Genomic DNA, 22,568 nt, shown 5'->3' with positions numbered 1-22,568 from the left:
TTATGGAGAGAAACACGTAAAACAAAAAAAAACTACCTTTCTTGTGGAAAATATCAATAAAACTACAATCGACACCCGGAAATTACGTAAACCTAAACGGAGGTGACGTTATTGGTGTTTTGTTGACATTTGTTTGTGAAAGACAAAAACAGTGGGCACGCATATGGATGTTTTTATTTTTGGAAATTCACTAGCGGATACAGAGACGGACTGAAGGGCAGCCAATCGTCTTTTAAGCACACGTGAGTGTGTTTAATGAGCCCGGGTGACTGCGAGCACGAGAGAAAATCAAGATCGGCAGATGGACGGAGCAAGTCGGGAACAAAACAAACCGTGTCACCCTGACTACACTAGTGGCTGAATCATCCACAGGCTAGCCGGCTACCAGACATTCGGCTTTGATTAAAAAAAAAAGCGTTTAATAGCTGTGTCTCGCAGTCGTTGGTAAATTTATCGAAGCTCCGTTTACTGAATTAATAACTCTTTCGTGTTATTTTACTTGTCATCATGGAAGTGTAGGGTTACACAAGCGCTATCCGCCAAACTAGCGAATTAGCAAGCTACTGTTAGCTGTAGCTACTCTTATATGCAGTGCTTTAGCTACTTAGTAGCTCCAGAATGTAGCTGAGGTTGCAAGTTTGCATTCGTTTCATATTGTGTGTAGTACAAGTAGCTCATTAGTTTGGGGTGACCTAAGAATGTGAAGCACAATGGCTAACTTTGAAGCGTATCAGGAGTATCAGAGAATTGAAGACTTCGAGGAAGATTCACCACCAGGAGAGGAAGATTTACTGGTGCACGTGCCTGAAAGCCTAAAAGGTAAACATATTTATTGTATTACAGCTTAAGTGGTACAATGGTCGTTGATTTAACTGGGTATATGCACTATAACCGTTTGGTACTCACTATAAACACCTTGGTTATCTGAACGTGTTTGATTCAGCTGGGTCATAGTAAGTCTTGTAAATATCTAATGTTTTAATTTTTGTTACAGACTCATGGCACCATATCAAGAACTTGGATAACTTCTTCACAAGGATATCCTTTTAGATCATGTCTTGCTTTCCCCAAACTGGCCTGCAGACACAAGTTGTGGTTGATGTGTCTGTTATGTATCTTGTTAATGTTTTGCATCTTTCTGTGGTTGTTTTATTGTTTGTGCCTTTATGGTTATCATTTGACTTTTGTTTTTTTGTGGCCTAGTATCATTTGCACCATCACTCATTTTTATCCGCAATTTAAGTCCCACTTTGTTCAATTTAGCATCTGTTTGCGGTCATTTACTCTCAGCATTAATAGTTTTTCTGGTTGTTTTCCAGATCATTTTTGCTTCTCGCAAAGATTAATTTGTATCTCTTTCAGGAAGGTATTTTTTTGTATTTCTTTGATCGTACATTTTACTTGGTTTTCCTGGTTAGAATTTGATCCACGATCTTTATGATCAAACTGCACACATAATGCTACAGTATTGGTACAGAGATCACATATGCGGGATATCTTCTGTTCTTCTGAAGATTGCCAAATCACTGTACCTGCGATACGTCAAGTTTAATGTTGCAATGTCACTTGAGATTTTCCTTAACCATGTGGTTCACATCTATCATTTTCATCAGAAGAATGGCTTTGCTTGTATGATGCTGTCAGAGTTCTTCGAACTTGTGTAAGTATCAAGTTCTCCAGACACCTGCAGGATTCATCATGAGATAGTAATACACTTGTTTTGAAAAAGAGGATGCTTGTTTTCAGTTAGATGTGGGCCTCATTTATCACACTGGTAGTTTGTCATTTAATGACAGTTAACTTGTCCTCAGGCTTTAGCAGAAACACACATGATATCAGAAGCAGCTATGCACAAATACCATGGGACACAGTTCTCTCTCTCTCTAACAGTTGTTACAGTGCCAGCAGGTCCCCTCTGTCATTGGTTTCTGGTCACATGTCTGAACATGGCGACAGTGCATTTATTAATATAGGTCCAATGTTATCATAAAACAGTTGTCCTAACAGACAGTCTTAATACATATTTTAGAATAAACCACTGTAGTTATTGTTTATTTGGATTTTCTAATTTCCTTTTATTCTTATTCCTTTTTTCATCTCATCCTTACAGCCAGTTTTTGTTTGTTGTCACATTTACTACATTTCTTGTCAACTGCGTGGAGTACGATGTCCTATTTGCCAATCGAGCGGTCAACCACACCGGGCAAGGCCAGAATCCATTGGACAGGAATAAAGTCACACTGCCTGATGCCATCCTACCAAGCCAGCAGTGCACTCAGAGGTATTAATGCCACAGACGACTCATGTGGAATTTCATTTTATTTTATCTTCTCATGGGGTAAAAAATGTATTGAAAAACACATGCCTGTCCTCTCATTTCAGCCAGTCTGATTAGATACTTGGTTCTCACACTGAGTCTAGGATTACAGTCAGGCTTTCAGGCTTGTCTGACCTAATACAGTTGCATGAACTAATGCAGTTACAGTTATACTTTAACATTTAGTTTCTTCTGGGTTTGCATTTGACATGGCTACAGACTGCAAGTTACAGTCACATTCACATGGTTGGAAAATTGAACTGTGGGCTGTTTGGTTGAACCATGTGAGTTTCTTGATTTACCATGAAAATTGATTATAACCCATATCTTATAATGTAAGAAGATAGCTTTTTAAGTCTCTTTTTATCTCCGTGGTAAAGCAGGCAATTGTCAAGTTTTGTTTAAAAAAGCACATTCAACACACATCTTAAAGAGTTGATTTATTTAAAAGACAATTTCTGGTGTATGACGGGAAGAAGTCTCAGTGCCAGTGATAGTAGCAGAAAGCAGGTTACGGTTTGATCGGATTGACTTGTTGATTCTGTGTTTGATTCCAAGCCCAAATGAGGTCTTTCTATGAAGTGTGTTCCTGTCTCAGTTTTATGGTTTATGTAAACCTGAGATTGGCAGCTTCCAGCTGGAACATTCCTGCAACTCTTGGTTTCTTGGAGGAAGATGTTTGTGTACGCTGCTCAGACTAACTTAAGTGAACAGTAACTGATAGCTGTGTTGTGGTGCTACTGGCCCACTAAAGTTCTGACGAGCTGACTACCACATGACACCTTGCTACAAGAAACACACCATCACTCACTCGCCCACCCACTTCACCCAAACCTTGGGCCGTCACATTTTTACAATGTGGAGTCGCGACTCAACTTGTTTACTCCAGCTTGGCTCAAACGCTTCTCATCAATTTGATCTTCATTCTGACTGAGGCTCAAAGGTTGTTTTATATCAAAGTCAGTGACGTCCGGCCGCACGGAATTCTAATTATGGAACAGCTTGTCCCCCAGTTTGGAGCCTCTGTCCTCTTCATACACCGTCTCGAATTTCACTTTTGAAGCCGCTTTAAAGCACATGCACATTGAAAACAATCTTTTATTTTGTTTCTTTCTCTCTGAAAGTGACCTAATATTAAACTCGAATATTAGCATTGACATTAGTAAATGTTTGTTGACATACAGGGGTATAATAAGTAAGCGGATCACCTTACCCCAGATCTTAAAACCAGAGCTCCATCAATTAGAGCATCTTGTGATATGAACAATCAAACATTTTCCCATCTGATTATCATGTTAAACTCCTAACTTACAATGTCATGAGAGGAAGGGGACTTTTGTATGTGTGCAACTGAATACCCACTGTAGATGCTTGTTATTTTACAGGAAGTCTGAACCCCAGCTTTCAAATTAAGATGCATTATGATAACACATTCACATCTGATACACCTAACGCACTGTCAAGGAATAATGGTAATTCATCCAACATAGAGGCTGCCAGCTCTTCAAAAGCAAAGGGAATGTAACTTTTTTGTGTTCATGCGATGCATTAGTCAAATCTGATTACTTGAACTGGAGATGCAATGACCATAGAGTTCCCCAGAGAGAGGAAGAACTTATAAAAGTAAAAAAGTAAGTTTCACCACAAACCACCACCTTTGTTCAATTGTGACTTCTGCCTATTTCCAGTCCAGAAGGAAGCAGAAAGACCTGCACGAACAAAAACAAGAGTAGACTGTTTTTCAGGTTGTTCCGCATATTTTTCACACTGCTGGAAAGTGGCAGCAAAAAGCTACACGACCCAAATGTGTCCCTGCAAAGCTGTGTCTAGTACTAATGCAACCATGTTGGGACCATGAGTTATTTATAGGCGTGTTGTTTGCCATTTGTTCATGTTTTTCCAAAATGTTTCTGTAACCTCTCCGTTAGATGTCCTGACGTGACGAGTACAGCTGTAGAAAACTTTTCCAAATAACAAAACCCATAGCTTTAATAAACCTGTACAGCCAGCCACATTTTAATGTGACATGTATTTCTATTCAGGATACAAGAGAACAGCTGGATAATATTCCTTCTCATCATGGCGGCCATCTTCTGGATCTATCGTCTTGTTAAAGTTTTTTGCAATGTTTTGAGCTACTGGGAAATCAGGCAGTTCTACATCAAAGCACTGAAGATCAGAATGGTAAGTTATGTTCTACAGCTAAAATGATTAATGCCTTCCCTTTCTTGTTTATGCCAAGATAAGTCTCAGTGATTTGTGTAGATATTTCATGCATTTCTTTCCAGCAGTAGTAGGTTTACTTTGTGTCCCTACCCTCTTCATCTAGGATGAACTATGCAACTTCACATGGCAGGAAGTCCAGGACCGACTCATCAACCTGCAGAGAGAGCAGCAGATGTGCATTCACAAGAAAGAACTGACGGAACTTGACATCTATCACCGCATCCTGCGTTTTAAGAACTACATGGTGGCCATGATAAATAAGTCCCTGCTGCCAGTGCAGCTGCAGCTCCCCCTGCTGGGCAATGTGGTCTTCTTATCCCAGGTCCTCAAGTACAACTTCGAGCTCATCCTTTTCTGGGGCCCTGGCTCTCTGTTTCAGAATAAATGGAACCTGCACCCAAAGTACAAGCGCAGTGGAAACCGCCTGGAGCTCGCCCAGCAGCTCAGTAGAGTCATCCTGCTGATTGGTTTGGCCAATCTGCTGTTGTGTCCCTTCATTTTGGTGTGGCAGGTACTCTACGCTTTCTTCAGCTACACCGAGGTGATCCGCAGGGAACCCGGAAGTCTGGGCGCACGCCGCTGGTCCCTTCATGGTCGTTTATACCTGCGTCATTTCAATGAGCTGGACCATGAGCTGGACGGACGATTGGCGCGTGGCTACAAGCCCACTTCCAAATACATGAACTCGTTTACATCGCCGCTGCTGTCTGTGCTTGCGAAGAACGTTGCCTTCTTCTCGGGCTCAGTGTTGGCTGTTCTTATTGCACTGACTGTTTATGATGAGGACGTTCTAACAGTGCAGCACATTCTTACCGCTATCACTGTGCTGGGGGTGGTTATTACTATCTCCAGGTGAGTCATCACAGCCATTTTTTTTCTGCAAATTCTCCAAGTTTGATTTTTGTGGGCTTGAAAACTAGTCAGTACTTCTAGTCATTAGCTACGTTGATGGTTATATCAGGATATACTTCATACAGAACACTATCACACTATAGAGTATATACAGCACTGGTCAAAAGTTTGGACACACCTACCCATACATTTTGAGTACAATTAGATTTTAATCTTCAGTTCCATATATTCAACATCAAACATATTAGTTATAACTGAAGCTGTCCTGCATGTCACTTGCGTAAGAATGTGAACAAATTTTGAGCATCCTTGTCCCTCTCATCTCATAATCTTTTTTCTTGGATGAACTCTGTCAATTGGCTTATTTCCTATGTACTGGTAATGTGTGACATTATTTCTGACTTTTTGAACACGTCATGTGCCAGGTCTTTCATCCCAGATGAGCATATGGTGTGGTGTCCAGAGCAGCTGTTGCAGTGCGTGCTGGCACACATTCACTACATGCCAGACCACTGGAGGGGCAACGCTAACAAGAGCGAGACCCGCGACGAGGTGGCACAGCTGTTCCAGTACAAAGCAGTGAGTAGAGCAAAAATTCAGTGGGTTAAAAGCATATTTTGTTGCATTTAAACCAGTCCAATACAATTCCTGAACAAAAAGGATGGAGTTGCCACACTTTGAGCAAGTCAATTCAACTTTCTTATTTTGTAGAAAAAATAAACCAAACATAGATATGACACAACTTTGTTTCAGATGCATTATCATCCTGAAAAATTGCCTCAGCATTATCACACCTCCTTTCAATTGACGGAATGAGAAATGTGTCCAAAAAGTACATCTGTGTATGTTTAGAGGTAAAAGCTGCCATCTCTCCTGGTCCCTGACCTGACATTCGCCCCATATCAGCAATCATTGTGGAAATCTGTCATTCTGATGCTTTAACGTCTTCCTTGGCTTCCCAGGATGTTTTCCTTGTACAACCCTCCCGTGTTCTTTAGACTTGATCCAAATTTTTAGACACTGTTGACTGGGAACAAACACTCCCAAGTTGAATTGTGTTCTTAAAGAAGTTTTCGACTCCTTTCCATTGTTTTCACTGACCGCTCTCTTGCTGGGGGTCCTCTTTACTGGCCGTCAGTCAGGTGCAACAGCTCATTAAGCTCTCTCTTAACTGCAGACTCGTTTGCATATTTAGACTTTTGCAGGTATTTGTTTTAGAAATTCAAATAATGTAATGCCATTCATTTCTTTCCTCACGATTGAATGTTTCTGTAATTTTGTCATTTTATCTGTGCGCCCAATTCAGGTATTCATCCTGGAGGAGTTGCTCAGTCCCATTGTCACACCCTTCATTCTCATCTTCCTCCTGAGAAACAAGTCTCTAGAAATCATTGACTTCTTCAGGAACTTTACTGTGGAAGTGGTAGGAGTTGGAGACATCTGTTCTTTTGCACAGATGGACATCAGACGCCATGGAAACCCAACAGTGAGTCCTCTTTCATTTGTATGACAGAATCCAAGACAGTCCGTTCGGAAGTTTTCTGAAATCGTAACAAACCTGGCATCTAATTTGATGTGTTTATTGTCCCGCTCATTATTTTTCTATCGTCTTTGGAAACGTTTTCAGTGGCTGTCAGAGGGCCAGTCAGAGGCGTCTATATACCAACAGGCTGAGAATGGCAAGACGGAGCTGTCCCTCATGCATTTCACCATAAAGAACCCCCACTGGCAGCCACCTCAGGAGAGCTCAGTGTTTATCAGCCACTTAAAGGAGAAGGTGCAGCATGATGCACAGGGTGGCCCCTCCACACAGCTGCTGCTCTCAGAGGCTCCTCTCTGCACTTCATTGCAGTCGAACCAGTCTGGCACTGGGGTAAGACCCCTGAGATCCATGACAATCACACAAGCACCAATAACTGGACATTTGTGTTAGATATCAGTTACATCATTAGAATTATATAAGCTGTGATTATTGAGGGATTTAATGAGATAGGTACTTAATATAAAGACACATTAATATATTTCATATATTCATGTACAGTTGCTGTAGCTGTTGGGAATACTTATCCTTTACTACTGGGAACTTTAACACTTGTTTTTACGTCCGAGCTAGTAATTTGTAAACAACCAGAAGATAATAAAGTAGAATAGATTAAAAACAAAATGTCCACAACAATGCTGTAATGCAAGTCTACTTCCTCTCTAATGTGTGTTGTTGTTTCCAGCCTGAAAATCTTTTAGCCAGTGTCCTGGCCCACCCCATCCTAACTGCATCTGGACTGCAAGGCCGAGACCATCGCTTCATCCCATCGAGCACCGCTGCTTCTGCCGCAGCCAGCGTCCTGGCCTCTTTATCCACCTCCCAGCTCGCACCTACCAGCCGAGGCCGCTCACACGGCCTCCTGCCCTCCTCTGTCCATCCTGAGACCACCATGTACCACAGCGATCGCACCGTCATGGACAGGTATTTTTCAGACACGGCTTCTTTTTTACTGCTGTATTGATTCAGTGTTACTAGAATAATTCCTGTTGAAATTTATACATGAATACGTTTCTTTTTCAGCATGTCTAACAGCGATTCTCACATAAGGAGAAATGCGCTACACTCGGAGTTTGCCTCAGCAGAGATGAGTCTCCATGCCATCTACATGCACGAGGTAATTGCCTTTTCATGATCTTTAGGAAGCTGTATATTCATGAATGCAACTGATGTAAGCTTAAAAGTTTCGAGTTTGGTCCCTTGTGCATGTTGTTGGAAAGGATTTCATGAGTAAGATATTTTATTACTCAGCGCAACACTTTTTAATATCTGCTGTTTAGCATCCACCATTGTAGTGCTCCTGCTGCTGTATGCTGATAACTGTTTGTCTCTCCAGCTCCACCAACAGAGCTCCCACCCACAGAAGACTTCGGGGCATTGGCAGAATCCAGTGCCAATGAGGGAACTGCACACAAACACTGGTAAAGGGAAATGATCCTCTTTTGATAGAATAAATATTTTTTATATTACCACTGAAGTAAATCATCCTATTCAACATTAAATAAAATACTGTTGTGACTTAAATCCCCAAAGTTTTTAACAATATTAAATAGTCAAAGCACTTTTTTTTTTGCCTTGATGTTTGTCATGCTTCAGCTTATTTCACTCATGAATATAGTCTACAGTTGAGCTTTCACTCATCTGCTAGATAACAGGAGGTGGTCTGTGGGGAAATGCGCTTTTAGTATAAAAAATACTGTTGAACGACACCTGGGGATGCCAAATGTTTGCTGTAGAAGTCGTTGTGTTTAGTTTACAACACAAGGCATGAAGGATGACAGACAAGACTGCTGACTTATCCCTTATGATGACAAATTCTGTATTGCCATAAATACTGTATTTGGATGAGCACCCAATATCATTGAAAGGGTGTAAAGTAGCATCAAAGGCCAACAGAAGTATGAAGCCGTAAACATGAACCGCAGCCATCCTCAGCTCACACAAACGCTGATAGACTGTTTTACCTTTTACAGGTTTCCAGGCTCAAAGTGGCCACGGTTCCAGCATTTCCATGCCCACCCCTGTCCTCCTTGGTGGGTGGAAGGAGGAGGATGAAGAGGAGGAGGAGGATGTGGATGATCAGGAGGTTAACAGTGGATCTACTCCAAAACAGGGCACCGGGGATATATGCTGAAGTGCCTTTCTCATAAGGTAGATATTCTTCTATTTAATCTCTGTAAAATGACCCATGTTCACGTTGTGTGGTCCTCTGACATCGTTGAACCTAAAAATGGCCTTTCGTCCTGTAAAGTACATTCCCATGATAATTCTCTCCTCTTTTTTTTTTTTTTTTTTCCCCCTTTTCATAGCGTTTACATTTTCCTTTCTTCAATGAACATTGTGGCCTTAGATGATCGTCATGGAAAGTTTAGCACGGACCGTTAAAACATCACTCAGCATTCGTTGTTGGAAGGACTCGTTGATAAATAGCCACTGTCTTTGCACCTTCACACCTCATCCTAGGCAGACTATGGCATCAGGGAAACCATACGTCTTCCGTCCATTTTATCACAATTTTGTCATGAAGTTGTAAAAGCCGCATATATGATAGATAGGCAGTATAGCGTATTTATAGGATCACTGTGTGACGGTGGTTGTGGGCAGTTTTATTGCAAAGTACAGAAGGCTCTGCTGTGCCTCTGTGTGCATCACCAGGTTGTTCGGTAAGTTTTCCACTGAATGGTGTCCTGATCTATGCTACACCACAAAGACTATAAATTGTATCTGTGCTGCCTGAACAGATTTGATCATCTGAAAAAAAAAAAAAAAACAATAATTCAGCCTGTGCTGTTTGATCTTTGTAAATACATTTTTTGCATCATACTTGTCCTTTATAAAAGGTCACTTTTTTAATACCAGATCTAATCCTTCAAAAAGATACCAAGTATTGATATGATGTAAAGCTGACTGTACAGTGGCCGTACTACTACAACACCATGTGTATGTGGACAAAGCCCTATTTGGGTCTTGATAATGTGATGTAAGACTTCTTCTGACCTGGCATGCACATGCTCTGATGCTGCTAATTGTGTGTAGTGTTCCTAAATGCAGATTGCGTTCAGTATTACCGTTTCTGCAGCTGATCTATCAAACATTCGCTTTTTCCTTACCGACAGAACTGAAATGAGCATCGAGTACTTTTACCATCAAAATCCTAATGCTTGCAGAAGATGCCTGTTAAGTCCATTTAAGCTGAACACAAATTCAGCTTTATGCCTTAACGCTGTATAAAATGAAAAAAAAACCCAATAATTTCAATTCCAATTCCCAGTATTACCGCATCAGTGGTGCACAGAAACTCCTACTCCAGTCAATACCTCAGCAGTGTAACTGTTTATACGTGTGGATTTTCTGCAGCGCACAGAGGCTTCTTTCAACAGCATCTTGATTTTAAACGGAAGCCATTTCGTTCTCTGTCTGTACTTCATGCCCAGCTGTTACGTTGAGCCTTGGAGTGGTGGAGTTTTTTTTTGTTTTTCAGATTTAATATCTTTAAACAAACCAGGGTGGTAATGCTTTTACAAAAAAACAAATTCTTATGTAAAATGTAACTTGATCAGAAGGGCTGATTTTAGAGACCTGCGCTGTCTAGTTCTTTCAGAGCAGGAGCATGAGGAAAAGGAAAAGAAAAGAGCCTTTCCACGGGCATCATCATTTATTAACTTTAGGGATATTTATTACTCGTCTTTTCCAACATATTTAACTGACAGAAAGAATATATTTATTAAAAAAAAAACATGTTGGGGCTGTTTTGACCAAATCATTTAATTGTGAAGAAGCTTTTAACCGGATTGATTTTAAAATGGACCCAAAAAAAAGACTTAATGTTGAATGAGACTCACACTTAAAGACTGGGACTCAGTCGGCTTGCAGTGTGCGAAACATCACTTATTTCTGTTGCCTCCTGCAAACACTAGATTGCGATCAGCTTAAAGTTTAAATCCCATCCACTTCTGCACATGTAGCCCATGTGCATCTTTACTGGCTCATACGTTTAAAAGCTATTCAACCTTTCACTGAGAGTGTGCATGTGTCTGGAAAGGTGCAACTATGCTAACATGAACTCAGACTTTTTTGCACTGACGTAAAACAATTTTGTTTTTTAAAAAGTGTGTGTGTGTGTGTGTGTACAAGGTTGGCATCAGTTAGAAGGGACAGCTCATACTGTCGGCCCACATCCCGACTTTTTTCTTCACAATGTTTGTTATGTAAGCATCAGCATGTAATGTATTGTCATTGCCCATGCCAGACCACAGGGAAAACACTGTGGCCAGTCAGAATCCTGCATGGGATGTTTTCTGTCGCACACGTGCTCACATGGGTTTTGTTGTCACAGTCTTATTTGTGGTGTACTTTTCACATTCAGTGAGATTTTTATGTTGTAGAGACACTGGAGGTCAGCTTTAGAGTTTTGTCAGTCTCCATACTTACGCCCCAGTGTGGTGTTTAATGTTAGTTATTCGATTAGAAGCAGTGCCTTAGTATTAAGGATTAGTATTTGCTCTTTTAGAAGCCATCTCATGTAAACCATCAAATCCACTTTAGTGGATTTAACGGGATGTACGACGTTCAGTATTTTTTTTTTTTGTTTGTTTGATCGAGTCTTTATGTATATAGCATCAAGTATGTTGTGTGAGACAGTGGATGTAAGATGGGTCACGAGCGGCTGTAGAGAACGCGTGTCAGTCTTTTGTATCTGGCGGCACGCTGCTTCTCGTCATGGTGCCCGGGGTCGCAGTGTCATCGGTAACTTAAAGAAGCGGGAGTTTGCCTGGTAATTGGCAGCGTCATCGTGGCCACACCTCTCATCATACTATAGTTTCTTATCAACTACACACCAGTCGTAGAATCACAGTGACTGGAACAAGGTGCTAAGTTTTCACTCTTGAGTTGGTGAATATGTTTTCGGACATGTGTTTTCTTTGTTTTTTTTTCTTACAAAGTTTTGTTTGTTTTTGTTCTGTAAATTAAGAGACAGCCGAGAAACATGCCAAAAGAACCTGTTTTCGGCACAGCTTTATGACACTTGTTGTTTTCTGTGAGTGACTAGAGTGGCAAATAAAAAAAAAAACTTATTTTGAGTGTATTTAATCATTTGATGTGTGGTTGATTATGTAATGTTTATTTGAAATAAAAGATAATAATAATCTATTTTGTGTGTTTTGATTTGCTGCGGCTAGTCAGTTAATTAGGAAAATTATCTGTTGGTAATGATGAAGAGTTTCCCAACTTTAAACACGATACATTTTGTTCTCAGCCTGTCCATTGTCCCAACTTGTGAGTAAAAGACCTCGATAGATATTAGATTGATTACATCAGATTTGCTATTGATCATTTTTGTCTCCAGTGGATGATATTTTTTTTTGTCAATTTGGTGACAATAATTTCTAAAATTTGTTGAAATTCTAATTTAAGGTATTACCTCCACCAACTGAGGTATGAAGTAGAGCATCACATGTACTATAATGAGAGTTTAAAACATAGTATATGAATGTTTATCCAGATGTGACCAAAAAAACTAAACAAAGAAACATTATCTGAGAGAGTCTGTACAAGAAAAAGATGATTAAATGAACAATATAGCAAAACACAGGATCCCCCAGGGCACGAGCTCAAGACTCTCACAAACCATTTACAGCTTCATATCTTAACCCAAGTGTTCATTCATTTTTCTGTATCTACTTACAGTCCTCGATAAAAGGTGAGCTCTGCTTCAGCACTGTGTAAAACTCAATTTTTGTAAATAGGCAGGACATTTTTTGGATTGGATTTTAGAGTTTTCACTGTGACTTTAGTTTTATGGTTTCATTGCCCTGTTTTACCACTGCTTTTCTGTATGATATTTCTCTGTACAGTACTGTAAATTATAAACACATTCTAAATAAACAGCAATTTGTTACTTCGTCTCACCTGTTTTTGTTCTGACGTGCTTGTGGGTACGGTTGACTTCCCTCTGGAATTTTTATTTTTTTCTTAGAAAGATGGATGCAGGCTTGTGCACCACCTGCTGCTCATTCTTTTTATTCTGCCTTTGGTATAACTAACATTTGTCTCACTTGTCATCTGCTATGTAAATGTTCTTGAGGTAACACGCATGTGTTTAGAGCCGTGAACATGATACAACCGTGACCTTACTCTTGAAATGGCTTAGAGGTCAGGTGAACGGCAGCTTAGTAAAGAGTGATGAGTATGCATTGCATTCATTTTACAGAAACGGTCTCATCACAACGGAAATGCTTTATTAGATGAGAAATAGGCACTAAGTTGTTTATTTTCCTCTGATGTGTTGTACTCCAAGAGAAACGGGTTACTGCCAGAGGGAGAGCATTAAACATTTTCCAAGGGATATGAAAATAAACTCATTGTACCCTTTTGGAAAATGATCGGGCGTTAAGAAATGTAGCCAAGAGGGGGGAAAAAAAAACTGATGACGAGGAGAATTCAGGTTTGTATAAAAACTATTTTTCCCCTTGGGGTATTACACATATAGGTGCACAAACGCACAGTTATGTATCCGTTCTTGTAGTTTTTCCACGTACGTTCAGGAGAATGGAAACCAAGCACAGTAGCCAGGACAGGATGAGGCAGAGACGAGCAGCAACAGTGGATTACTGTCTGCTAGAGTTTCGGGAAGTTTAAATCAGGGTCCAGGCGGCCTGCTGCTGTCAGTCACTGGCGCCGGGGGAAAGCCCACACTGGAAGAGTAAGAAAATACCACGGAAGCCAAAGAATAGGGACGAAAGGGGGCTAGTCTAACCACAGATTGCTTGCAGCCATTGGAAGCTAAACGTATTATATAGGAAACGTGATTACAATTTTGGGGGCATTATTTGTGAGGTGCAGAAATATTCTTCTGTGTTATCCTGTGTCAACTGTTGCCATTGCGGTGAAGATGTCAGCCAGGATAGATTTAAAGTATTACTGGATTTTAGGCACAATGTGAAGTCATAACTTAATTATGGACCTGACGCACAGGGTAAAGCAGCTGCCATATTGGTGGGTACAGAACAGTGTGGACAGCCGCAACCTCCTGTGCAACTTCAGTCACTCCGGCAGCCCATTCATACATTGGGAGCAGTCAAATCCTGAGAAATCCAACTGACATGGGAAATCCAATTGGTAGTTGGGTGAAGTTAAATTTCCTTTCTGTGTTCAGCACATACAGTAAATCAGGGTGTGTGTTTATTCTATAGTGGATGAAAAAGTAGAAGAATAGTGGAAACTGTTGAGCGCGTTAGTCACGACTTAAAATGTATACTAGAAATACTCAAGAGTAGCTCAGATTTTATGTCTGGCAATTGTGTGAGCAGCATTTGTGATGTGTTGGGTGTGGTCTTTGTGCAAAATTGTCGGTCAGGATATGCAGGGTGTAAATTAACTTCACATTTGATCTTCTGAAGCTCAGCTCCCCTTGCGCGCTGTGGTAAGCGGAGCCAAAATGTCATTAGATGGCCTACAGATAGAGGTGGCAAGAGATTGACTTTCAGATGTGAGATTAACACGTGCTGAAATGCACAATTCTTTGTGATGTTGTCTGAAGTCATCTGAAATTTCCGCATCATTTCTGTAAGAAGGGGAAGATGGAATCTGCCTGAGGTGGGATTCTAGTTCAAGTCATCAATAACCTTGAATACCCATAAATGCAGTATGCTGTATTTAGACTGAATGAATAAGATGTGTTTTCCAAATCAGTCCATACTGCAAACGCTTCCATAGTTACAGATTTCAGGTGGAATTGCACATGGGGTGTCTGTTCCTGCGTTCTCTCATATAGCCTATAAGATCTATAGATACTCCTATATAAGTTTGTCTATTTTTCGGGCAATACTACAAAACAAAAGAGCAATATTTAGACACCTTGATTAAGCTTTGATATTTGTTTTTAATATACAGAGTAATTATAAGTTGTTTATGTAGGGAACATTAATTACATGCAATTCAATAAAATTACTATTTTCAAATGTTTTCCACTGAAAGCTTTCACTTTCACTGATGGCTTAAAACATGCCTGTGCTCTGATAATATTCAGTATAGTAGCCTTTCCCTGAGCTGTAAGATTTGTTTACTTGTTAACCCGTGTGGGTTGCAGCAGGGAGCAGAGGCCAGGCCTGTCTGCTCTCTCCCACACGGCCTCTCAAACAGGCTATCTTCTATCTCGGCTGCGAATGACAGGTCTATTTTGGAAAGGAGGCTGCGCAGAAGCAGGCACGTCAGTTATGTGGCATCATGAGCCACCGGAGAAGAAAGGAAAAAATAAGTCTAGTCAACCGCCCACCACAGGAGACTGGGGGATGTGCCATCACCCTGGATTTACAATCATTTTTGCAGATATTTGAGCCCAAAAGAAGACATTTTCTGGTGGGATCCCTAAGAAGTGGTACTGGACTGGGTCCATCATCTGGGAAATCTTAGCGGCCAAGTTACTGTCACGTGATCCAGCGGCAGTTTTTACCTGAGTGGCTGAAGGCTCAAGGTGAATAAAACCAGACAAAAACAATGGGAACAGCGTTAGAGTTATTTCGACACTAAAAAGTAACCTGCGGTATTAGTTTGTGCAATAACTTTGACTGAGATGTTGTCTTCTTTTACTGGTGACCTCAGTTTGCCGCCTGCGAGCGCTAATTGTTCAAACTGCGACTTTGTGCGAATGGTAGCCAGCCACGGCCACCAGTTTCAGTTAAACTACGCTCATGTAATTTAACTCTAACTACATTCATTTTTTCCGCCCCAGTTTTTCTGAGGTTTACCAACCTCATTCTTGATAAAACCCAATAAGTGCATTTTTTTTCTAGTAGCTTCCCTGGCAGATAGCAATGGGACAGCGCTGGAAATAAAGTATGCGTCCGAAGAGGGAGCTTTATCAAACGGCCCTTTGCTTCTACAAATGGCCATGGGCCGAGATGGGCTCTGACAGCTGAGGTTATTTTTGGGACAGGCAGCTCGAGCAACTGAGGTGACAAAGCTGGCAAATGTCACTGTTTGAAAGGCACATCTCTGCTCTATGTGACCTTGTTACAGGGGAATTCCTTTGCTGTTGTGTTATTAAACTGCCTTCCGATTGAACAGGCTGCGCGTCATTATGCGGCTGACCTGATGAGCGACGGTGGAGTCAAGACGGGAGAGAGCATGCTGATACTGTAACTGCCAGCTATAAATAAGCCAGTCTGAATTCTGGTTTTATGTCTTTTTTTAAGTGCACAACATATTTGTGGAGTACACACAATGAACTGGTAGCCTAAATGTGTACTTGACATGCACTTGACAGGTTTGATTTAATGCCTTGATGACTCTGACTAACACTTTCACTGAGGATGCATGAGTAGACTAAGATTTTACTCATGACAAATAAGTTCTCTTCATTTCTTTTAAAGCCTCTTTCATTGCATTCAGTGTCTGGATTGAGTTACTGTCAGATATTTCTAAAAAAAAATAATGCGTTTGAATTAGCCTGCAGCTATCTGTATCAGGATCTATATCAAACTTTGAGAAATTGATTATCACATTTAATTTGATTTCTCATCAGTTGTAGGCTATATAAATTCTGCTTTACAATTTTCTGACATGATGTTGTTATAAAGGGTGACTCAACGAATCCTCCGTAATCTTTTTTAACACACAAAAAAAAAACCTTTGAAGCCCTCATAAATGATCTTGTTTGTGTGTTTGCTGTTATCTTTTTGATATCGACATCACCCCTGTCGTTTTCATCTACGATCACTGTCATTCTCTCATGTCTCTGGATTACATTGTGTATTGATCATTTCTTCTGCCTTCAGCGTCAACATCTTGTAATCCAGAGTTCAGCCACAAAAATATTATCAAAGATTCTTTTTATGGAGTATATTGCTCTCATTCACGGGCCACCTCAATGTGAGACCGCTTTCTTTTTACAGTTAAACTTCTTTCAATTTTTCTGAACCCCAAATTCTCAGGTCTCTTGCTTCCCTTTCCCTTTACTTCCTACCTTCTGGATCACTTTTGTGTCTAAACTTTCAGGCGTGCTCCTCCTCATCTCTTGAACCCTGTTACAAGTAAATCCATAATATCCCCTCTCTGCCTACCCACAAGACTTCTCTACCTTACTTAATCTGATCCTGATTCTTAATGTCTACAAACAAACCAATTTTCTTTCTGATGATGACTTTATAGGAATGTTTATTGTGATAGCATTTTACCTGTCTATCGTTGCTCTGTGTAATCGGTTTCTTTTCTTGTCTCAATTGTTTGTTCTACTGTACAAGATATTATGTATATGTTTTAAAGATTTACTTGAGTTTCTTGAAAGGCACCTAATATTAAAATGCTTCTTTTTTTTTTATATATACCATTACAATTATATTTGCCTCTTCTTTGATCACAGGAACAAAAACGATGGATCAAAACTTTTTTGGAGGAGCCCCCAGGTTTCTCACCCGCCCAAAAGCATTCTCAGTGTGTGTGGGCAAGGATGCCACACTCAGCTGCACTATTGTGGGCAGCCCCACCCCACTGATCACCTGGGAAAAAGAAAAGCTCAAGCTAACCTCTGGGGGCCGCTTTAAGACTGTGGATGATGAAGACGTGTACCGCCTGACCATCTACGACTTAGCGCTTGAGGACAGTGGACAGTACATGTGCCGAGCCAAAAACAGTGTTGGGGAAGCTTATGCTGCTGTGACCCTTAAAGTGGCCCTGCCAACAGAGATGTCTCAGAGAGCCCCTGCTTTCATGGTGAAACCTGCTTCCACACGCGTGGGTTTGGGAGGCGATGTTGTGTTCCAATGCCGGGTTGCAGCGCACCCTGAGGCCAACCTTGAGTGGGAGAAAGATGGGCGCTACCTTGGGGAGACTAACCGCATCAAGATTGTTTCTGACAGCGACAGCAGCACCTTAAAGATCCAAAGTGTTCGGAACCTGGACAGCGGCACCTACACCTGCAGGGCCCAGAACTCTGTAGGCCGTGCCCATGCTGCTGCGACTCTTGCCGTTGATGCTCAGGATGCTCTCCATATGACTGGGGACAAGAACACCTCCCTTCTCTCTCACCTGCAGAAGCGCAAAGAGGAAATGAAGAAAGACATCTCCATCTATCACACTGAAGAAAGCAGCTCCTCAGTTTCTTCCTCCTCCACTACTAAGATGAGAGATCCGTTGAGTTCGTTGAGTCTGGAACATGAGCTGAGGGCATCTGCACTGGCGAAGCTTCCTAAAGGTGTATTCACTCGTACCTGCACCGTGACTGAGGGCAAGCACGCCAAACTCAGCTGCTTTGTGACGGGTCACCCCAAGCCACACATTATCTGGAGGAAGGATGGGACGAACATCGGCGAGGGCCGCAGGCATGTCATTTATGAGGACCAAGCTGAGAACTTCATCCTCAAGATCCTGTATTGCAAGCAAAGTGACAACGGCCTCTACACCTGCAATGCAACTAATATGGCTGGGCAGACCTATAGTGCTGTGTTGGTAACGGTCAAAGGTGAGCTTTGGAAATGCTCAGCATGTTTTTTAATCATCACATTTGAGACAGTCCATTTGAACTGAGTTTTTTTAAGGATCTTCTAACATGAATGACATTCTAGGAGACAATAGACACTAGACAACTTCATATCCTCTACTTACAGCATGATCCTTACATGCACTGTATTGGCTTTTAAGGATAAAGCTGACTTAACTCTATATTTATGTAATGCCAACAAATCCCTTGAAAAGCCAAACATCAATACACTGTCTCTCCAGGGCATTCAGCTCCAAGGCGACAGCTCATTTTTATTCTACTGAAGATATAATCTTTACAACATAGGACATACATACGTGCATCTTGAGTATTGTTCACAGTATGTTCACTCAATCATTTTCTAAAAAGAGGGATTTACGTTTTTTTTGTTTAGTTGAGGAGCATTCTGAGCTGCAGATTAATACACATTTGGTGCTCTGTGAAATGACTATAATGCTAGGGGACAATGTACTCAATAATCCACTGTGATTGTGTTCATAGCACTGATGGATCATTACCTAATACTGCAGTATGGCTCATTTATGTGTCATGTTAAAGCTTGTTGGCAACAAAATTGCGGTAAATCTAACTGTACTCGCTATATTTAAGTTTTTATTTAAATCTCTCAAAATGTCAAACGTGTGTGGCTGTTCATGGCAAGGTTAAGTTCGGGCTAACCCTCTGAAGGAAGGTGTTGTGTTGCATCTATTTTCTCTTGGTGACGAGTGGTTCACAGTTGGCTAAGATTGGATCTCACTTGCAGGACCTCGTTGTCACGCTGCTAATGTGTCTTCTCTTGAGAAGAAATTGGCCCAGAAGAGGAAACTGTAGAGTTCTAGATTTGTGTTGGTTGTTAAACTCCATTCAGTCTGACATTGCGGGCAGAGCCACTATTCACCTGTTCACTGTTGGTGAATGGAAACTGATAATTTTGCCATTTGTTGTGTTAGTTAGTCACTTGTTAGGTACTGGATTTTCAAGGAAAGTGTGAAATTGAAAAGTATACAATTGAAAGATTTATTGGTTTAACAAGTGTCCATTTTTCAGTGGATACAGATAATAAAGTTAAACAAAACACAACAGCTGAAAAGGAAAGTGGATAGCCAGTAGTTCCTTCCCTGCACGGTCAGTTCCCTGTTAAGGGATTCTTGAAAAAAGTGATCCACACCAGCAATGAAAATAGGTTCTTTCTGTCTTTACACATTCTCCTTTGCTGAAGTAATTCTCTGAGGTGGTTTTTCATTCGTCTTTCTAACAGACAAAAAGTTAATCAGGTGATTACAAAAATAAGGAGAAATGTGACAACGAGTAAGGTACACAGCTCCAAACACTAAATTGTTCGTCTCTTACGATGCCTTTGTACCAGTTCAAAATCAATGAGGTCTGGAGAAAAAGTTATTAATAGATGTAGATAGAAACTAGAGGTATAGATATCATACTTTACACCACTTTTAAGTTGAACTAGGGTTGTGGCACAAGGGGCCACATTCCTGAAGAAATGACCCTATAGGCTTGCTTATTATACTGTCTGAATACTAACAAAGCAAGTCAAGGTTAAATCATTTTTATTGATAAATTTGCTGCTAGTGATTTTACTAAAAATTTGAACAAACCGGTGAAGTCACACATCCCATCGCATACCTTGATTCACGATCATTAATGTAAACCTGATATCATTTCAAGTAAAAACACCCATCCTTTGGAAACCCTCACTGCAGTGCAGACTAGAAATATCTGATTTTGAGGATTTTTTTTTTTTTTATCCAGTGGTCTTCTTTCTCGACCACACAGAACGACAAGAGTTGTGTGTGGATAAAGTGAAACTGTAGCCTATGTCTGTGGTGCGGACAGTTAAAAAGTGCGATTGCAGAAGTTGTGGAAACTTAAAGGTAAACTCTGGAGCCTTCATGAAATAACGGGTGCAGTAAGCACAGTGGAAATTGTGCCTCCCATCAATCATAGTCACGTTAGTGTACATAATTTTCAAAAGATTTTGTGGCAATATTTGTGTGGGTTTTAAGCTTAGTATATTGCAAACTTCAACTCATGAACTTTGAACTTTTCTCATGTTTTTTTTATTCATTTGTTTGATTTATTCTCCTTCCAAAGAAGAAGAATAGTTTTACTTTTCATATCAAACCCTCAATATTTACCATTTCAAATGGTAAATATTGGTTCAAATCTGACATTTCTGTAGCAAACTAAAAGTTACTCTGATTCAGTTGATACCATCAAAAAAACAAATGCATCACCTGCCTACAGCTGATGTATTTGGTAAATTAATTTGTTGGAAGTATCTTAAAGAATATGCAGCTGTTAACAACTTATAGACTAACCTTTCACAAAACACTGCTATTTTTCCCTCTGTCAGAGCCTAAGGTGCCATTCAAGAGAAAGCTGTGCGATGTGGAGGTGCAAGAGAAAACCTCGGCCATGCTCATGTGTGAGGTGCCTCTTACTGCCACACAGGCCAACTGGTTCATGGAGGAAACGCGGATCGGGCAAAGTAACAAATATCGCATGGAGGAGGAAGGCACCCTACGTCGTCTCACCATACATAACGTCACCACCAATGACGACGGTGTTTATATCTGCGAGATGAAAGAGGGAAGCCGCACTGTTGCTGAGCTCACTGTCCTGGGTACAGTTTGGATTTTGTTTATTATTGAACATTACCTGTGTGTGTCACACAGCAGTTAGCAAGTGCAAATATTTGAACTGTTTTAATGCGAGTATTTCCCATTGATGTGACGTAACCTGACCTTTTGAACCTTACTATATTTAGATTAATAGTTACTATTCTTGTATGTTTCACATTCTGTTTTCTATGCTACAAAATATTGTCATGTGAAGAGCATTTGTCCCAATATTTCAGGTAACATCACAAGGAAGCTCCCTAGAAGGACAGTGGTTCCTGTCAGTGACACTGTTATCTTCTGTGTTGAGCTGGAGCATCCTTGCCCAGATGCCTACTGGACTCGCAATGGAGAGAAGTTGAAGGAAGATTCCCGAATTTCCATTGCCTGTGTACTTACACAATACACACTCACAATTAGAGATTGCCAGGCAGGTGACTCAGGAGAAGTGGCTTTTGTGGCTGGAGACTGCAAGACTTCCACACGATTCTCTGTCACTGGTAGGTCAAATGCCAATGTAAAACTTTATTTATTTGATTTGATTATTATTATTGTAAATAGTTTTTTTTTTCATCCAGTCTTACTTGCCAGTCACTATAGCTCAAAGGAAAACATGTAATTTGATTGCAAAGTAACGCTTCGTGGAAATGACTTAACTCTGGGAGCACTGCCACAAATGTTTCATGTTGTTTATCACAAAGCAACATTAATTACATGCAAATAAGGAATTCAGTACTTCTATAGAGGAATTTTCAAAATCACATGGACACTTTATTCTTGATTGTCGACTCCAAGAGGGTAAAATGACAAATGTATGTGGCTGTTAGGAAAGTACATCACATGCTAATTATTATTGTACGAGGGCTTTCGATGTATGGACGTTAAACTTGTCACGAAAAATATTTCTGACTCTCTCCACCATGTCAGAATGTAAAATTTTGTGTAAAAATGGCAAAACAGAGGATCCAAGTGAAGACACGATAAGGCAGTCAGGATCAGTTTAGCACAGGTTAGTGGGTGGAGTTGTCAAGTGATGAATATAAGACGGGAAAGTCAGAGGGCATCTGGAGGAGGGTAGCCGTATGACACGGGACTGGAGTGCGGCAGTACAAGATGAAAGCAGAAGTGAAACAGAACTCAGTAAAGATGTAAACTGTCAGCCAATATTTGTCTGCTGAGAGACTTTGCTGTCACTTTTCCAATCTAGCTGCACGGAAGCATCCTCCTGATCCCCCAGTCGACGCTGTGGTGCAGAAGAAGACTGACTCATCCATCACCATTCAGTGGTCTCCCCCTGACAGCGATCGCCCAGTGCCCATCAAAAGCTACGTTGTGGAGAGGAGGAAGGTTGGTGCTACTACATGGCAGAGGTGCAACGCTGGAGAAACCATTGTTTCAACAGAGATCACCATCTGTAAGTTCACTGAGGAAGCTAGCTACCAATTCCGTATCTCTGCCACAAATGACTTTGGCCAGAGTTCTTATCTGGAGGTGCCAGGAAGCTTCTATCTTGGTGAGTCT

At 40.8% G+C, this 22,568-nt stretch overlaps 2 protein-coding genes across 4 annotated transcripts in view; both read left to right on the top strand.

Moving 5' to 3' along the window:
- Positions 1 to 84: 84 nt before the first annotated feature.
- atg9b (autophagy related 9B) lies at positions 85 to 12,086 on the top strand. Its single transcript, XM_075483204.1, has 14 exons — positions 85 to 819; positions 995 to 1,040; positions 1,598 to 1,660; positions 2,111 to 2,281; positions 4,360 to 4,501; positions 4,647 to 5,395; positions 5,821 to 5,974; positions 6,702 to 6,881; positions 7,023 to 7,268; positions 7,621 to 7,859; positions 7,959 to 8,052; positions 8,272 to 8,356; positions 8,909 to 9,086; positions 9,245 to 12,086. Exons 1-13 carry the CDS (start codon positions 711 to 713, stop codon positions 9,067 to 9,069), a joined length of 2,439 nt encoding a protein of 812 aa, XP_075339319.1. The 5' UTR covers positions 85 to 710; the 3' UTR covers positions 9,070 to 9,086; positions 9,245 to 12,086.
- Positions 12,087 to 15,154: 3,068 nt separating this feature from the next.
- Positions 15,155 to 22,568, top strand: part of obscnb (obscurin, cytoskeletal calmodulin and titin-interacting RhoGEF b) — a 62,777-nt gene continuing 55,363 nt past the window's right edge. For 2 of the 3 annotated variants that reach the window (XM_075483195.1, XM_075483196.1), the window contains exons 1-5: positions 15,156 to 15,408; positions 17,296 to 18,393; positions 20,783 to 21,052; positions 21,287 to 21,547; positions 22,255 to 22,560. In XM_075483195.1, the coding sequence (XP_075339310.1) occupies positions 17,307 to 18,393; positions 20,783 to 21,052; positions 21,287 to 21,547; positions 22,255 to 22,560 (1,924 nt within the window). In that variant the 5' untranslated portion in view covers positions 15,156 to 15,408; positions 17,296 to 17,306. Of the gene's footprint in view, positions 15,409 to 17,295; positions 18,394 to 20,782; positions 21,053 to 21,286; positions 21,548 to 22,254; positions 22,561 to 22,568 lie in introns of all 3 variants that reach the window. The other variant, XM_075483194.1, reaches the window with a different exon arrangement.

Source organism: Odontesthes bonariensis, chromosome 14 (assembly GCF_027942865.1).
Source record: "Odontesthes bonariensis isolate fOdoBon6 chromosome 14, fOdoBon6.hap1, whole genome shotgun sequence".
Lineage (NCBI taxonomy): Eukaryota > Metazoa > Chordata > Actinopteri > Atheriniformes > Atherinopsidae > Odontesthes > Odontesthes bonariensis.
The sequence above is the reverse complement of the archived record's forward strand: the minus strand, read 5'-3'. Positions and strand labels throughout refer to the sequence as shown.

Excerpts from the sequence above, each read along its gene's own strand:
- atg9b (XM_075483204.1), top strand. The coding sequence starts at position 711 with ATGGCTAACTTTGAAGCGTATCAGGAGTATCAGAGAATTGAAGACTTC. Across the intron at positions 1,661-2,110 it reads TCAGAGTTCTTCGAACTTGT|CCAGTTTTTGTTTGTTGTCA; the intron begins GTAAGTATCAAG and ends TCATCCTTACAG. Across the intron at positions 7,860-7,958 it reads GATCGCACCGTCATGGACAG|CATGTCTAACAGCGATTCTC; the intron begins GTATTTTTCAGA and ends TTTCTTTTTCAG.